The sequence below is a fragment of the Tachysurus fulvidraco genome, chromosome 19 (assembly GCF_022655615.1).
Source record: "Tachysurus fulvidraco isolate hzauxx_2018 chromosome 19, HZAU_PFXX_2.0, whole genome shotgun sequence".
Classification (NCBI taxonomy): domain Eukaryota; kingdom Metazoa; phylum Chordata; class Actinopteri; order Siluriformes; family Bagridae; genus Tachysurus; species Tachysurus fulvidraco.
This window is the reverse complement of record NC_062536.1, coordinates 18,140,361-18,158,389: the sequence shown is the minus strand read 5'-3', so window position 1 is coordinate 18,158,389 and position 18,029 is coordinate 18,140,361. Positions and strand designations below refer to the sequence as shown.

General features: G+C 41.4%; 2 protein-coding genes across 3 annotated transcripts in view; one reads left to right on the top strand and one right to left on the bottom strand.

The window, feature by feature from the left end:
* Positions 1-3,281: 3,281 nt before the first annotated feature.
* ascl1a (achaete-scute family bHLH transcription factor 1a) lies at positions 3,282-5,310 on the top strand. The gene is made up of 2 exons (XM_027160343.2): positions 3,282-4,124; positions 4,249-5,310. Exon 1 carries the CDS (start codon positions 3,530-3,532, stop codon positions 4,115-4,117), a length of 588 nt encoding a protein of 195 aa, XP_027016144.1. The 5' UTR covers positions 3,282-3,529; the 3' UTR covers positions 4,118-4,124; positions 4,249-5,310.
* A 4,180-nt stretch (positions 5,311-9,490) lies between these two features.
* Positions 9,491-18,029, bottom strand: part of LOC113651595 — a 66,095-nt gene continuing 57,556 nt past the window's right edge. The window contains exons 15-16 of one of the 2 annotated variants that reach the window (XM_047804380.1): positions 12,281-12,350; positions 9,491-10,191 (exon numbers count right to left, since the gene is read on the bottom strand). In XM_047804380.1, coding sequence (XP_047660336.1) covers positions 9,943-10,191; positions 12,281-12,350 — 319 coding nt within the window. In that variant the 3' untranslated portion in view covers positions 9,491-9,942. Of the gene's footprint in view, positions 10,195-12,280; positions 12,351-18,029 lie in introns of both variants that reach the window. The other variant, XM_027160405.2, reaches the window with a different exon arrangement.

Genomic DNA, 18,029 nt, shown 5'->3' with positions numbered 1-18,029 from the left:
ATGACACACTACCTTCACCTGGAGCTTCTCTGACTTTCATCCATCTTCTTCATTATTATGTATCCTGGTCAGAGTTAGGGTAGATCTGTGGTCTATCTTCTCAGGAACAAGATGGACAACGGACCCTGGACAGGACATCAGTCTCTTACACTTCTTAGAAGAAACCAGATAACCTGGAAGAGAACCACATGATAACTTCTGTAGTAACACAATGATTTTGATAATGAACGATTCTTTTTTCTTCTTTCTTCTTTTGTTTTTATAAAATAACTCAGATTTCAGAAGTCAGAAAACACATCTTACACGTTAAATCAAACACGTCCTGACGACGCAAATTCTCCAATTAACCACTAGATGGCAGTGTTAGACAGCTTTATTACACACACCTCTTTCATAGAAATATCGAGGTTCTGTGCAGCCTTAAAGGTCATGGATTGCTGAAGGTTCTGATCTCTCTTGTTGGACTCATACATTTATGTCAGATTAGAGGAAAGTACGTGTAATGAAAATTTTCCACCACTGAATATAATCTAAAATATCTTCAGAGATCAAATCATACTGTTAAGAAGTGACGGTTGAGGTCCAAAATTCCCCTAAAACATCCAGGAATCGACCAAGCCGTGTTATGAGTTCTGCATCGAATGACATATTTTTGGCAAACTGGACCGGGAACTTTCTGCATCCAAGAACGGACACGACCCGCGCATGCGCATTGAACAGGGACGCGCACTAGTGTTCGGGAAATTACTCAGCATCTCGGTTATTTGGTCTACTTGTTTATTAAGTTTATTAATAACTACGCTACAACAACATCATGCTTTTCACGTGTGATACAAAGGTTCGACTCCTCTGTGCATGCGTTATCTCCCGAATGCATCAGGTTAAGTCTGGGTAACGTCGTTAAACGCTCAGGTTCACCACAATGCTCGGGGGCTGTGGATGAGTGCGCGTTTAAGAAGCGATCATTAAGGGGTTTTGTTGCTCTACGTTTCTGTTTAACCTTAGCTTCACAAACCTGAGATTCAGAGAGAGATTGCGTCTTGCAGCGGATATGCATGTTTGGCTTGTCTGAAGAGAAACTGTTCGATCAAAGATAGAAGCATACAGTTGTATAGAAAGTGTCTGTACGCTGTAGCTTTACACTGTTGCCAGCATGACAATGCGCCTGTGCACAAAGCGCGCTCCAGGACGATGCTTCATAGTGTGGTTGGTGTGGTTATGGTTGGAGTGGAAGATCTCGAGGGGCTAAAAAAGAATTCTGACTCAACCGATTCAACCCCTTTCACCTGATCACCTTTGGGATGAACTGGAGCCTCATTGTCCATGCCACCATCAGTGTCTGATCCACAGTCCAACATCTATTAGAAAGCCTTCCAGACAAAAAATGGAGAATGAATACAAATCTGCAATCAACTGTTCAACTGCGAGTTTCTTTAAGTTCAATTATATATATATATATATATATATATATATATATATATATATATATATATATATATATATATATATAGTGAAATTTCATGCTTAAATGCGAACATCAACTGTTTCAAGTCTTCAACGCGGGAAAAAAAAACATAAAACTGAAATAGCATTAACACCGTGGACGTCAGTTCTATGTAATTCAAGCGTAAAAACTTTAACTCTTCATCATTAACCTATTCAAATCCCAAACCAAAGTTACAAAACACGATGCTTGGAGTGGAGACGGGAAACATACAGAGGTGTTTGTCACTGTGCACCCGGATGCCATATTAATTATTACAGCCGGCTATGACTGGAAGCGTCCAAACAAGAGGGAGGCACCGGCGGCCGTGCGCACGAAAGAAAAGCTTTCACAAACCGCTAATTGGAGCCTGTGAGCGTCCTGACAGAGCATGGGAGATAGGTTTCAGTGAACTGGGGCTCAGGAGAGAGAGGAGGGGGGCTGCGGGTGAGAAATTGAATAGAACCCACGCTTCTTTTCTCAACTCTCTTGCTGTGCTAAAAAGGAAGAAAAAAGGGTGGAGAGAGAGAGAGAGAGAGAGAGAGAGAGAGAGAGAGAGAGAGAGAGAGAGAGAGAGAGAAGTTGTAGGGGGCTGGGTGCTTGAATGTTGGCCCGATCTTGAATGCCACAGCCAAGTAAGAAAAATTACACAATTTATTGCCCCCTCACCCCATCCCTACACACACACACACACACACACACACACACACACACACACACACACACACACACACACACACACACACACACACACACACACACACACACACACAGGCGCGCAATAATTCAGCTCTTGCTGCTGCTGAATGTCGCTTGGTCTCGTTCAGTTTTTTGAATAATAATTTAACAAAAAAAAGTTCATTTATTGAAAGAAAGAATACGGACTAAGTGTCCTGTAACAAAATAGCGTGTAACCAAATCATACACAAAAGCGCACTCGATGCAGTCCTCCTCTCCTCCTCTCCTCCCTCCCACATGTCCGAATGCTCCGTCTATTCTCTCCTCGAAGTTCCACTTTCTGACTACAACAGGACAAACTGCAGCCTTTGTGTAAACTATAACTATGTAAAGTTCGTGTGTACTTTCGTCAAACAAACCTACATGGTTTATTTTCATTAGTGCAAGTGGTCTGGGTGTGTATAAAATGTGTACATAATATTTAGGGACCTGTTTGGTGCTGAAGAGATTTTTCTAGGTTAAAATAAAACTCATCACTCATTTAATGCTAAAATATTCTAAATGTCTATAGGTCCTGGATATCTTCATCACATGGTGTTTAATTTGTGTTGAATTATTTCACTCTACTTTGTATTTTGTGCACAAAGCAACACTTTAATAAGTGACTGAAAATCAATGCAGTGTTTATATATATATATATATATATATATATATATATATATATATATATATATATATATATATATATATATATATATATATATATATATTATAACAGAAATGAACAGGCTTTAAAGTCTCCAGGTTAGTATAAGAACAATTGCAACTTGTTATTGTAAGCTTGGCGCACGGAGACAAAGGTTTTAAGATAACTTTTAAAACGTGTTTCGGTTCAGGAATCAAGAAGGATCTAAAACACAGGTTACTATTACCGCGATTCTTTTGTGGAAAAGTTTTGCTATGGCTGAAAAACTCGAGTCGTACTTCACGGCGAGTTGTTTATTCAGCGGCAGGAGCGGCACGCGCCCGGCGTACGCGCTGCAACCGCACCGGCGCCCGAGCGCGAGAGGGGCGTGGCCAGTGAAAGGGGGGGTTCGGGGAGAGTGGAGCGCGTGGGCCTGCCGGTGTATTGAAAAGGCGCGCTGCTTCACTCTGGTACTTCAGAAGAAGATCGGAGAGCTTTGCAAAGCTCGAAGTTCATACACAGGAATCGTGAGAGCCAGACACACGCGAACGCCACGAGCGCGACGCGCGGCCACCGGACATCTTTAAAAGAAAAGAAAAGAAAAGAAAAGAAAAGAAAAGAAAAGAAAAGAAAAGAAAAGAAGGTCTCTTTACATATTGTTCGTGTGAAGCATCTCTCCGGTTATGGACATCACATCCAAGATGGACCTAAATATGGAGCAAGCTCAGTTTGTGGCGCCCGCGTGCTTCTTCGCTACCGCAGCCTCGCAGAGTCTGAGCCCGAGCGAGAGCACCGGCAAGTCTGCATCCAAGCAGACTAAGAGACAGCGCTCATCCTCGCCGGAGCTGCTGCGCTGCAAGCGGCGCCTGAGCTTCGCGGGTTTCGGCTATAGTCTGCCCCAGCAGCAGCCGCACGCTGTGGCGCGGCGCAACGAGCGAGAGCGCAACCGGGTCAAGCTGGTCAACAACGGCTTCGCGACGCTGCGCGAGCACGTGCCCAACGGCGCGGCCAACAAGAAGATGAGCAAGGTGGAGACGCTGCGCTCCGCGGTCGAGTACATCCGTGCTCTGCAGCAGCTGCTCGACGAGCACGATGCCGTCAGCGCAGCCTTCCAGTCGGGCGTCCTGTCTCCAAGCGTCGCGCACTCCTACTCCAACGACATGAACTCCATGGCCGGGTCACCTGTCTCCTCATATTCCTCTGACGAAGGGTCCTACGACCCCCTGAGTCCCGAGGAGCAGGAACTCCTAGATTTCACCAGCTGGTTCTGAACATCAGGTTAGATATTTTTTCTTTCTTTCTTTTTCTTTCTTTCTTTTTTTAAATTCCACATCCGCTCAGATATTCCATCTTGCTGTACTCAGAGCTATCTAACGGTTTCGTCGTCTTCTTTATTTTATAGGACGGTCCTGAAGATTGTCAGCACTAACTCTGGAGGTCCAAGTGCGTCCTCTGAGAACACAAGGCACTGCGTTTGCGCTCCCGTCAGGTTGGATAGACCCGAGTTCACAAAAATAAAGAGAGACTGGCCCAAGATGAGAGGCCAAAGAGACACGCATCGGCCCCAAGTGTCCCGAGCCAAAGGACTTGTAGAGCAGACAAATGCAAAAAAAGAAAGAAAGAAAGACAGAAAGGGAAAAACAAATAAAAGTAAGTGCGCATGGGTTGGCTATAGCCCAAAGCGTATTGACCCAACAGATCCATTTAAGATGTACTATTTTTCTGCATAAGCGATTCTATTAGTTCTTTAAACTATGCTAAACCCAATCACAGAGCTGTCCTGTCCTGTCCTGCACAACAAAATCCCCCGTGTTGATTTAACACCTTCAGCTGGACACAAATAGCACTGGAAGAGTTGATTCAGCACTGCAGGTGTTCATTCAACACTCGAACAGTTCATTTGAACTGGGGGATTTTGCTGTAACTCTATGCTTCCAACCCGGCGGAATTTATTATAATGAAGTTCTATTTGTATCAAAATCACGTTTTTTCTAAATATATTAAACTATTTTTGTATGTATGTAAGAGATTTATAGATGCTGTTTTTGTACACATTCATTGTAATATGTATATATTTTTGGCTTAAGCCTAAACACCGTATGTTGCTTATTACCTCTTGCCTTTTCAGACGTGTAGTCTAAATGCATCTGTTTACGGTTTTAGGCTTCTTGTTGCTTTTTTTGTGTTTGATTTTTTTTCTTATGTCCTGGAGTTTGACACTCCAGAGATTTATTTCAGCACCGACGTGTCTTATTTAACGGGAATTACATGTACTATGACTCGGAGTTCACAGTGATCAAAGGTTATGCAGCTATTGTCCAAACCACGGCGGTCTATTTTCTCTCCATACTGCCTGTTTAACTCTGCCTTTACAATATTCGAAGAGAAAAAAAGGGTTGAAATGCCTTACATTCATATTTTTTACACTTTAGTCTCATAATAAAAAGTTTCTAAAAGACGTGTTTGGCTTCTGTGGTTTTTAATATTATTAAACCGAAATATTAAACCGAAATATGAAAGTATTTTGAAGGGATGGATAGTGTTGGGAGATGGGGGTGGGAGTGATAAGAGAGATCAATGAATTGATGAGGTAGAATGTTGAAATATTCAATAAGCTCAAGCTTTGATTAAAATCGTGTGGAATTTAAATTTTTTTGAATAAATTGATCGATTATTCAGGATATAGACTGTGCTGGAGGTTGGATGTGCATGTTCTACTTACTATAGTTATGTCTCCGAGACACAGCATGTAATCCCTTCTGAGTTTTCTGTGGATAAACAAAACACTATACATGGCAGGAGATGTTATAGATCCTGGAGTTCCTGCGTAAGAGTCAAACAGCTTTTCATACATAGGAATTTCCTGTACACACATTTATCCCTGCAGTAGTGTGTCGTGCTGAGTGAAAATTGCTGTATGGTGTTTATTATGAAAGAAACCTGCTCTGCAGTTTGCACCAATTTTTTTTTATTTAAATTTTATACAACTAGACAATTGAGGGTTAAGGGTCTTGCTCAAGGATGCAGCAGTGGAATCTTGGGATTCGAACTCACAACCATTCCGATCAGAAGTCCAACACTTTAACCACTAGGCCACCACATCCCCCAAACTTGAAATGTTCACGAGTGGTATTATGGAGCACCATAAAATGAATGTATGAATTAATAAAGGTTCTACACAGTAAGTGTACAAATATGTAGAAATTATTGTACCACGTCATTGACAAGTATCATCTCAGTTTGGTGCCATTACTGTATTTCTGCGTATAAGAGCAGGATATTTTGTACAATATAATTTTTTTTTTCTGATCTTTTTTCAGGTTGCATCTTTGGCTACTCAGTGCGCATGTCAACAACATGACGAGCCGCTGATCTTTAAACTTATTTCACTAATGAGTCCCTTGGCTTTGTACTTATTATCTGCTCAATGACCATACAGGTAAATTTAACCTAATGTAACCTAATCTAAACCAATCTAATCTAAACCAATCTAATCTAAACCAATCTAAGCTCACCAAAGGGTTCACATTCTTAGCTCATTTGGAGAATCTTCCTCAATCGGCGCGAGGAAATCGTTATTGACTTTGTGACCTTAGTGACACTACTGAAGGTAACCCGCTCGTGCTCCTCTAGTACAGGGCTTTGACAGGTAGCTCGCGCACGCGCGCTTGCTCCGGGGCGCGTGCCTTGCCTCAACGAGCGCGTGGGTGGAAACCGTGCGCTACGTCACGGCGGAAGGAAAGGCGCGTGCCTTGATGAAAGCACGCGCGACCGAACACTGGAACTTTCTTCTCCAGGCAAGTGTTTGCGAGGAGGAAACAAACACACAAACAAACAAACGAACAAACAAACACAAATAAACAAACACACAAACAAACACACAAACAAACAAACGAACAAACAAACACAAATAAACAAACACACAAACAAACAGACGAACAACACACAAATAAACAAACACACAAACACATGAACAAACAAAAACACGAACAAACACACAAACACAAATAAACAAACACATGGACAAACACATAAACAAACAAACAAACAAACACACGAACAAACAAACACACAAATAAACAAACACATGGACAAACGAAAAAACACACACAAACACAAAAACACACACACACAAACGAATAAACACAAATAAACAAACACACAAACAAACACACAAACACATCAACAAACAAAAACATGAAACAAACTAACAAACAAACAAACTCACAAACAAACAAACACACGAACAAACACACAAGCAAACAAACAAATGCACAAACAAACAAACAAACACAAACAAACAAACACACGAACACACAAGCAGACAAACACACAAGCAAACAAACACACAAGCAAACAAACAACGCTCAGTTCTTCCTCTTATGTTTTTTTTTTTAAATCCCGCTTAACAAGATATTCAACACACTGCCAAAGTACATTTTCGTGTTACAAATAAAGCAGCAGAATAAAATACTAGTCTTATTATATCGGTGTGTACAATAATATTTTGGTTATATATTGAAGGTATAGAGCTTTTAATTGACAAATTTTCCACTCACACAACACATTTTTCGTAAAATGCAAAGTTCTTTCCATCTTTGTGGGTTTTGAAAGGTTAAAAGCTTTACTCAGGAACACAGCAGTAACAGCTTCATGACCCGAGCCACCACTTCCACTACTGTCCTCTGTGAGGCTGTGTGGGAAAAACAGTTCAGCAAATAGACAAATGGATGTAATTACGGTGTTATTTTGCAGTAAATATCTCTGTTTAAAAAAAATAATCGGCTACTTGGACATCCATCATCTACATCCCATGATGAAGATAAGATGAAGATTTCTACCTGACTGAGAACATCCTTCTATCACATCTAATCATGCTTGCTGTTTTATAAATCAGAGGATCGCTTACAAGCGTGTTGACTTGGCACGTGCAAGGGTGTGCGCTTGCGCAGTTGTCTCTTGTTGTGTTTCTAACGTTGCCTCTTTATTATTCCGTAGATCAATGAGGCTGTCCCTCGCTGTCCCTCACACACACACACACACACACACACACACACACACACACACACACACACACACACACACACACTAATCCTCTCTGATTGGTTTCCCAGCCCTCTGATGTTCCCCCAGTTAAAATTCATGGGGACATGAGGAGGCTCTCGTTATCACTCTGCTCTCGCCTCCTTTTCACTCCCTTTCAAAGTGCTGCCATCGCCGCCTCTCCAAGTTCTCAAACAGACACTGCAGATGCTAAAGACGAGCTCACCATTCGACAGCACTCACCTCCTCCCAAGCACCACAAGAGCTTTTCATGGCTCCCAGGTCCCTGGCAGAGGGCTGTGGCCATTTTCTTTAAGCTAAACTAGAGGGTTTAGTCCCTCTTTTTCTCTCTCTTTTCTCTCCTTTCCTTTTGACATACAAATGCTTCTCTTTTCTGATGGTGAACTACTCATCACAGCTTCCTGTCTGAATCTCTTTCCCAGCAATTACTTTGCAGAGATCTCAATGTCCTCACTTGTTCACTTTAAAAACACATGATTAGTGGTTCTGCAATGCTCATGAATTATTTATTTTATCACTACAGAAAAGAAAGTGTTCTGATGGAGATGTAGATTAAAGACTCGAGACTCTAACATGTTCAGGACCACAGACAGCACTCGCTCTCCACTGCACACTTCCTGAAGTACAGTGACTCAGATTAGCGTGGATGGAAAATTTCTCCCACCAGCCTGTTTGTGTGTGTGGATGTTGTATGAAATCTAGTTTAGCTTGTTTAATTATGATTCTTGAGCTCCTTGGGTTGGTGTTGACATGATGCTTGAGGTCACACCAGCTTTTACAAGCACATGTATTTCATTGGAGATTTTACATTTAACATTTCTATTTTTTTTTTAGAAATACTTATATTAGTGTATTCCTCAAGAGGCCATGAGGTGGTTCAGAGTTCTAGCTTCTGGGAAATTTAGTTGCTATGGTTATGCATCCATTTGTGCATTCGTTCATTTACAGTTAGTGCTTTTTCTTGGTCAGGGTCATAGAGGATTTGGAAGCAATCTTGGGAATACATGACCTGAAGTGTGAAAACAAACCTGGACAGCAGGACACATGTTCACACTGTGGTTTTTGGGACAGTGGAGTAAACTGGACAGCATGAAGGAAACCTTCTAGGAAATGAGGAGAACATATGACCACATTGGGGCTGTGGTGGCTCAAGTGGTTATAACTCTGGGTTGTTGATGGGGTTTCAAGCCCCAGCCCTGCCAAGCTGGCACTGTTGGGCTATGAGCAAGGCCCATAACCCTCACTGCTCCAGTGGTGCTGTATCATGACTGATGCTGAGCTTTGACCCCAATCTACAAAGTTGGGATATGTGAAGAAACCATTTTATCATGCTGTAATATAGAAGTGACAAAATAAAGAGCAGGTCTGGGTATCTTAATAGAGGTCTATAAATCAAGTAAAGGAATCATGGCACCTAAACTACTAATCTGTAATAAAAAAAAACAAAAATTGTCCAGACTTTGCAATGAACTGACAAAAAACAACCTGCACCCACACCAGCCCTTTTAGTCAGTCCATCAGACACTAGTGAATTAGTTATTGTCATATTTGTGCCAATAAACATCAAGAAACAAACGAGATAACGGTGTGACTTTTATTATCTCCTTCTAGTTGTCTTTTACAGATCAAAGTTCTTCAAAGTTCTCCTTCTTTGGTGTATCATGTCAATTCTGCTTTATCACAAGGAAAATTGTATACCTGCTCAGGTTAAATGTGTCTCATGACCCGTAGCAGATGAACAAATAACCCCGGGAGCTGTGACAATATGGTTACCATAGAATAAAAAGGTGGCAGTTTTGATCCACATGTAAAATACACACTCAGTCTCAGAGGTGCTGGTAAAAGCGAAGAAGTAAAGATAGAATTTTATTTTACTGCAGCATCCTTTTAGCACATGGAATGTTTGTGGCAGGAATGTTTATGGCAGGTACTGTACATGGGCCTCCTGTTGTCTCTCCAAAAGAATTTACTATAAAAGCACATACAGTATAAACACTCATGATATTTAAAATTTCCACTACAGGTGTTTCCATCACAGGTTGCTGGAGTCATCCAGTGGGTTGGCAATGACCGAGTTGTGGATGAGGATGAAGAGGGGCAAGTGAGCGAGGAAGTCAAGCAGGTCGAGAGAGCGAAGGCTACGGAGTTCACGCCTGACCTCTTCCTCGTGCTCCTCACGTATTCCCCCGGCCTTCAGCTCCACCAGCAGCTGTTCGGCACTGATGCGACCCTGTGGTGCGTCGTTGCTCTCGGACTGACCCTCCAGCAGGAACAGGAACAACTGCTACAAAACGACAGCACAGGCAATGTCAATGGAAAAGATATTTCACTGCTTTTGGAGTCAAATTTCCTTCTGTTGTTTGCACCACACAGTATGTGGCACATAACCCTTCATTTCTCAGATCTGATCAGACAGAAAGTGTTGAGTCATTTCCTATAACAGCGGCACAGATGAATCACAGGCTTACTTTCTGAGCTGCTTTTAGATGAACAATCACTCAAGGCATTTCAGAAAGCATGGCATTACTTTGAAGATACAAACACTCTCACTCACTCTCTCTCACTCATTTTCTACCGCTTATCCAAACTACCTCGGGTCACGGGGAGCCTGTCTCAGGCGTCATCGGGCATCGAGGCAGGATACACCCTGGACGGAGTGCCAACCCACCACAGGGCACACACACTCTCATTCACACACACACTCACACACTACGGACAATTTTCCAGAGATGCCAATCAACCTACCATGCATGTCTTTGGACCGGGGGAGGAAACCGGAGTACCCGTAGGAAACCCCTGAGGCACGAGGAGAACATGCAAACTCCACACACACAAGGCGGAGGTGGGAATCGAACCCCCAACCCTGGAGGTGTGAGGCAAACGTGCTAACCACTAAGCCACCGTGTCCCCTAAGATACAAACAGTTGTGTGGGAAAAAAACTGACGATTTTTGTGTTTCTGGAACTTTCTATGAATATATTGCTCTAGTATTCTAGATAAATACAGAAAATCTTCTGAAACACTACAAAGTCCTGAGTGTCTACTTTCATATGAGCTTCATATTAACACCACTGTGGAGCGAGACATAATAAAGAAGTTCAGTCATCAACATGGACACTACAAATCAGGAGGAAACATTATTTTTGGCTTCTTTGAGAAAGAGCTAACGAGCTCTCTCTAGTACATTATTGTTTCTGTAAAGAAGACCGTTATGAATTTGTATCTAAAGGGGTGGAGTTAAGGTCCAACAATTTGTACAGTAACCCCGCCCCTAATCCTAACTGAAACCTTCGTAATCCCGTAGTATTTAGGAAGGTATTTTTTCTGAATGAAATGTTCGTGTACTGTATACATTAAAAAAAAAAAGTCTTCAGTATCAATAATAAATGTATCTGACTGTACAAATTGAAGGAAAGGAGAAAGAAAAGAATTTGTTTATGTTTTTATCACTTAACGTATTGGGGAAAGCTTGTGAGAAGAGGCTAATGTGTTCTTTACCTGTTTATGTGTGTGTGTGTGTGTGTGTGTGTGTGTGTGTGTGTGTGTGTGTGTGTGTGTGTGTGTGTGTGTGAACCCCATTCAGACGTGTGTCTGAAGAGGTTCAAGTTACAGCAGCTTGTTCTGGCTCTTCTGTAAGTGCACCTGTTTGCACAGTTAAATGCATCCAAGGTAATGACTAAGACTGTGTGTGTGTGTGTGTGTGTGTGTGTGTGTGTGTGTGTGTGTGTGTGTTTTCCTATAATCCCCTGGCAATATGCCCGCTCCCCTATCCACTCCTCCCAATAACAATTCCACCTCATGCTTGCTCTGTAATTAGCCGGCCCTTTCTCCGCTAACCCTAAGAACTGGCAGCGAGGCTCAACTTCCCTCAGCGGTCCTTTTTAACCACGGGCTTTCAAAGTCTCCTCTCCTTTCTATGTCCTCTGTGTCCAGCCCTTGCTCTTCAATGGCCACCCTATATGCCTCATCTGAGGTGAGCAGGGTGTCTTTACTTGATTACAGAGCGCATAGCACTGGCCGTATACCGCCGGCTACTTTAATGAGATTACCGCTTGTAATCTGTGAATAAAGGAGAGAAGAGAAGGAAAGGAAGCGAGGACGGGAAAGACGAAAACCTTCCTCTTAACTTTTCTCAATTCTTGTTCGTGCACAACTAGTTTTACACGCCGAATCGCCCTTCAAAGCCTTTAGCACTCTTTATTTCACTATAATTAGCCCCTCAGTCGTCCAACCCCGAGCTAAGAGAGAGAGGGAGAGAGAGAGTGAGAGAGAGATAGATAGAGAGAGAGAGAGAGAGAGAGATTTGAAGATATAAATGAGGAAGGAGAGAGATGCTTACAGAATGTAATTAAGAAACGTGAAAAGTTTACCTTCGCTTTGTACAGCTTCATCTCCAAAGACTTGAAGTCCAGCTTGCTAATGAGAGACCGCATGAAATCACTGTGAAAAAAAAAATTGTAAAAAGATAACGTAATCTTTGGTTGTGTGTTGAGATTAGCAACACACTATTACCGATCTCAATCTCACTTCGTGTTGATGATGCCAGAAGAACAGAGGAATTTTCTATCGTTAGATCTTTGTTGTGAAATCTGTCGTGGAGTCTGTAAGGCAGTCTGAGTTCACTGAGATCTCGTATAAAGTGACGAGTGATAATACCACGATATTGTATAAAATCGTAAGTTATAAAACATGTCATTAGTGATGAGACCTTCAGTGCATTTAACCCTTTTACCAGCCAGTGTTGTAATATAACTTAAGTGTCGTTATTGTACTTAAGTAGAAATGTCACGTATCTGTACTTTACTTCGCTATTTAAATTTATGTCAACTTTCACTTTTACTCCACTACATTTCCTAGATAAAATGTATACTTTTACTCCGTTATATTTCCACTAAGCATCTTCGTTACTCGTTACTACAAAATAAAATCAGGAGAAATGTGTGCGACTGCAATAAGGGAGGTTTGGCGAATCACTGCTCCTAGATTGTATTACGCACATACGCTCTACGGAGAAGCACAGGTACGCGCAGCGTGTACGCGCAGTCAGAGCTGGAGGCGTTTATCTATAACGTTAATCGGCGGAAAACCGCAAAGACGGCAACCAAAAGCAGTGAAATGTCACTATTCTTATTACCAGAGTTGTAGCACAAACAATATATTAATGCAAACAATCCATACAAAACTAAATAAAAATAACATTTATTGATTTGGTCTTTGTCTTTTGAATATTTGTTTATTAGAGACTGCATTCACTGGACACACTGTTTGTAGAAAATGCACACATACATGAACTGATCTGATTTAAGACTGGTATCATTACATCATGGATAAAATTTTGGTGTCCACTTTTGCATATTTAATAACACCATAACTTTTGGCTTACTATGTAGTCATATAATATATAATATAAAACTCTTCTTGTTTTAAAATCTCACTGAGGGCTAAAACCCCTAAAGATGAAACCCTAGAACGGCCCCTGCTCTTATACCTTTTACTTCAAATACTTAAATACATTAAATATCAGAAAATGACTTTTGATACTTAAGTACAGTAAATATCAGATACTTTAAGACTTTTACTTGAGAAATATTCTAAAAGGTGACTTTCACTTTTACCAAAGTCTTTTTCTAGTACGATACTTGTACTTTTACTCGGGTATTGCTTTCTACTACTTTATACAACACTGTTACCAGCTCACTGGACCTAATTATGTAGCTATGTAGAAGCCAACATTCTGTTTTCCTATTTAAGCTTAAACAAAAATGTATCAAGAGTAACTGCTCCTAGGGCTTTCGAGCCACATGCACCAAATTCGGATATGTTGTAGAACCTGGTCTGAAGTTTGTTGCTTTTACCTTTCTTTTGCTGATCCAAGTACCGGTACTTCCGGTACCGGGTCTCAATTTGGCCTTTTTTCCCATAGACTCCCATTATAAACTTTGGAGGTTTATAACTTGGCAAGCTTTCAAACTATCTAAACCAAACTTGCCCCGAGTGTTTACTTTCATATGAGCTTCATATTAACACCACTGGGGATGGAGACATGACAAAGACAAAGGTATATTGATGATGTCATCAGTTATGTTAAATATTAAGAAGATAAGCAGAAGTATTTGTATTGCTTTTCTAAAACATCTAAAAGTGTAGCATGGAGAAGGCTACAGAATATTGTATAGTGTGATAAACAATAAGACGACGTAAATCACGCGATCGCAAAAATCATAACAAAAACACGGACGGTTAGTAGTAAGGATTTCTTCAGTCCTTTTCAGACATTTAGGTTTGCTTTGTATTATTTTTAAAAAACAAACAATCAAACAAACAAACAAACAAAAAAACACAAGCTTCAAAATGTTTACAAAGCCACATTCCCATACTTATTTATTTATTTATTTATTTATTTGTTTGTTTGTTTGTTTTTTATCTTTCTGTCTAATTGTTTATTAGTTTGTTTTCAAGGACATATATATATCAAGGACGTATATCTCCGAAACATAGCATGTAGAAAGTATTTATTTATCTATCTATCTATCTATCTATCTATCTATCTATCTATCTATCTATCTATCTATCTATCTATCTATCTATCTATCTATCTATCTGTTATTTATTTATTTATTTATTTATTTATTTATTTATTTATTTATTAACTAAGTAACCCTTCAATACTTTTTAGACACTTGAGGCTTACTTGAAGTTTACAGTTTACATTTTTCAGTCATGAGGTGAGATCGAAGAGGTGAGGAAGACACATTGGGAAAGTTTTGTGAGGATTTTTTTAAAAATTCCAAACTCACAAATGTACGAGTGTATAATACACCTACGAGGATGAGTTAGGACAACACGACAACAGAAAACAGAACAGGACAGAAAACTCACGATAGAGCAAAATGATCGGCATTAGCAATATAGAACTGTAACATGTCGACAACGTTAGCGGAACTTTGAGTTGAGATGGCACAGTGGGAATAAAAAAATAGGGCTGATTTTGGCGGGTAGTTTTTCAGTGAAGGGGTGGGGTGGGGGTGGCGTTGGGGGGTGATTGTGTAGAGCAGTTGCTGTTGACGGTAAAGTGTTCTGAGCCCATTGTGGTTGCTCATCGCCGCCTGTCCCCTAAACAAAGATCCGGGACACAAAACCAGCCCACCATGATAACGATAAAAACTGCCCCAGTGCATGGCATAGGGTGGATGAGGTGGGGGTGATTGGGGTATTTGTGAGTGCTGTAGTGTGACAGACCGAAGCACGCACACACAAGATAATTACCCCGAGACATAAGCCATTCATTTCGGGACAGAGCTCTGCTGTCCAGCGTGTGGCATGGCGACGGTCAGCCCCAGTTTTTTTTAACAATGCATGCTGGGAGGAGAATTGCTTCTGTCGGTGTGGAGTGTGTGTGTGTGTGTTTGTGTGTGTGTGTGTGTGTGTGTGTGTGTGTGTGTGTGTGTGTGTGGTGGGGGGCTTTTTTTTGACGAAAATGAGGACGGACAGGCCAGCTAATGATCATTAATTGCTGTGCAGTGTGGATATGTGTGTGTCCGTGTGTGTCCCTCCAGCCCCTGCACACACAGAGAGGGGGATAATGGTAGCTTTAACCCACTTCTATTGTTGAGGTGCCTGCTACTGCCAACCTTAGGAGACCTCACGCTTACGTAATGGGCCAAATTTTGGCGGTCTCTTGTGTGTTTTTTTGTTTCATTAGGGGGTTACATCAGAGGCGGGAAGTGTGTGTATGTGTGTGTTTGTGGGAATGGAGAATGTGGCAGTGATAATGACCCAGTTAATGTTTTGTAGCAAAAGAATGAGAATAGCTTGAGTTGAATTCATTGAGCAAGTTTTTGGCAGGTGTGCGTGACAATTTATTTCCGTCGAAGCTAAAAAGAGAGTGAGTGTGTCTGAAGTTTACACTCTTTACATCTGCCATGAGCCAAGATATCCTTAAGATGAATTCGGAAAAAAACATCATTTATTCGTTTGACTGGCAACTTCGTAACACAATAATTATAGCGGTGTACCTCAAGGCTCAGCAACAAGGCCACTTTAATTCTCTGTCTTTGTGATGCTACTTTGTGATACAAAGCGCTATTCCTGTACACGTTTGTTTATTTACTTCTATCAGCCAAGTAAATCTTTTTAATATCCTCAAACATAGTAAGATCACAGTAATGAAACCTACACAAATGCATTTTTATTATTTATTTATTACTATTAATTAACGAGCGTAAGTCAGCACTCTGAGTCTGGGGTCAAATCAATATCCGGGTTCAGCGGAGGTTTATAAAAAGAGGTTACACAATGTAACTGTCACTATTGTAGCTTTTCTTTAGAAACACACTTGTCTCTTTTCATTTGTTTAATGGCTGCTCCTCCAGCATGGTCAAAGAGCTTAAGCTCACAAAGCACGCAGCGCACTAAATTAGCAACGAGGCACGACCCCAGAACACACACACACACACACACACAAACACACACACATACATATATACTCATATATACAGTATACAGTGCAGAAATACATACACACATACACACACACACGCACACTGGCTTGAAGGCCATGATAGCTATGACTGTGTATATATATTTACACATGTCACAGATTCTTAGCCGCTCACACACACACACACACACACACACACACACACACACACACACACACACACACACACACACACACACACACACACACACATGACCTGCAAGACCCAGAAGCAGTTAAGGGCCCATAAAACACTGTGACTAAATAGAGAGTCTGTGTGTGGGAATCTCTGGCATATGGGCCGTAATCCAGACTCTCTGCACTGCCTCATCACTCTAATGCACTTCACATTACAGAGCTGACCGCCCAGAACGGTCCGGGTCAACTGCTGAGAGTCTCACACACACACAACTACACACACACACACACACACACACACACACACACACACACACACACACACACACACACACACACACACACATATATATATATATATATATTACTATTCACACTTCTCACTGGTGGATCGTAACCAGGTTGTAAGAACTTCTTCAAAATTCCAAAAGAAGAAACAAGAGCAAGAGACAAAAAAATTGAGAGTAGGCAATTTATTGAAAACTGCATTTAAACTCAAACAAGCTTGTCATCAGCTGATCAAAAGTTTAAGACCATAGCCTTTAAAAGTTAAAATCTGTACAAAAATATGGCTTTAATGTCATTGTCCTTCAGACAGTCATACTGCCATGATCTCCTGATGGCAAAATCAAAAAGGCTTTCTGTTTTGGAAAGTGGCAGTTTGTTGCGCGGCACAAGCAAGGGCTTTCGCAATGTTTCATCGCTGCCGAGGTTGGACGCAGTAAGACAGTCATTTTAAATTTCTTAAAAGATCCTGAGAGTTATGGGTCTGTGAAGACATAGGCTGAACCACGACCCAAATCAAGGCCATTACTGATGCTGGCTGCAGCCCAATAAGCATAGGACGGCATCTGCAAGAGAAGGGCTTAAAGAGCAAAAAACGTCTTCGAAAGCCACGTCTCCTCCCACACCAAAAACTTGCCCGTTTGGAAGGGACCAAAAAATATGGGACAAAACATTTAACCTGGATGGTCCTGATGGCTTCCAAAGATACTGACATGACAAGGAGATCCCACTGGAGATGTTTTCTACCACACTTTTTCCTTCAATGGGAATATGGAACTTCGGGTTGTTCAGGGGCGTCAAATGTGTACATCTTGCAGCAGATATTCCTTTTTCAAACACTCGAGTGCCGCCAATTGTTTGGGGGTGGAATTGCATCTGTGATCGCTGTGAAAAATTCTCCGGGTGCTCTTCTCATCAACGATTGATGAAACGGGGGCCAATGAGGGGCCAATCAGAATTGAGCCTTGACTGAGGGCCCTCGTCTGTGTGGTAATGACTAGGTTTTTTTCAACAGAACAACATTGCAATTCACAACGCCCGCCTGACGCAGGACTTCTTCCAGGACAATAACGTTGCATCCTGCGTGTTCCAGTGATCTAAATCCCCTTGACAATGTTTGGGGATGAATGGCAAGGGAAGTTTACAAAAACTGATGCCAGTTCTAGACTGTGGATGTCCTTCGTGAAGCCATCTTCAACACATGCCTCCTGGAAACA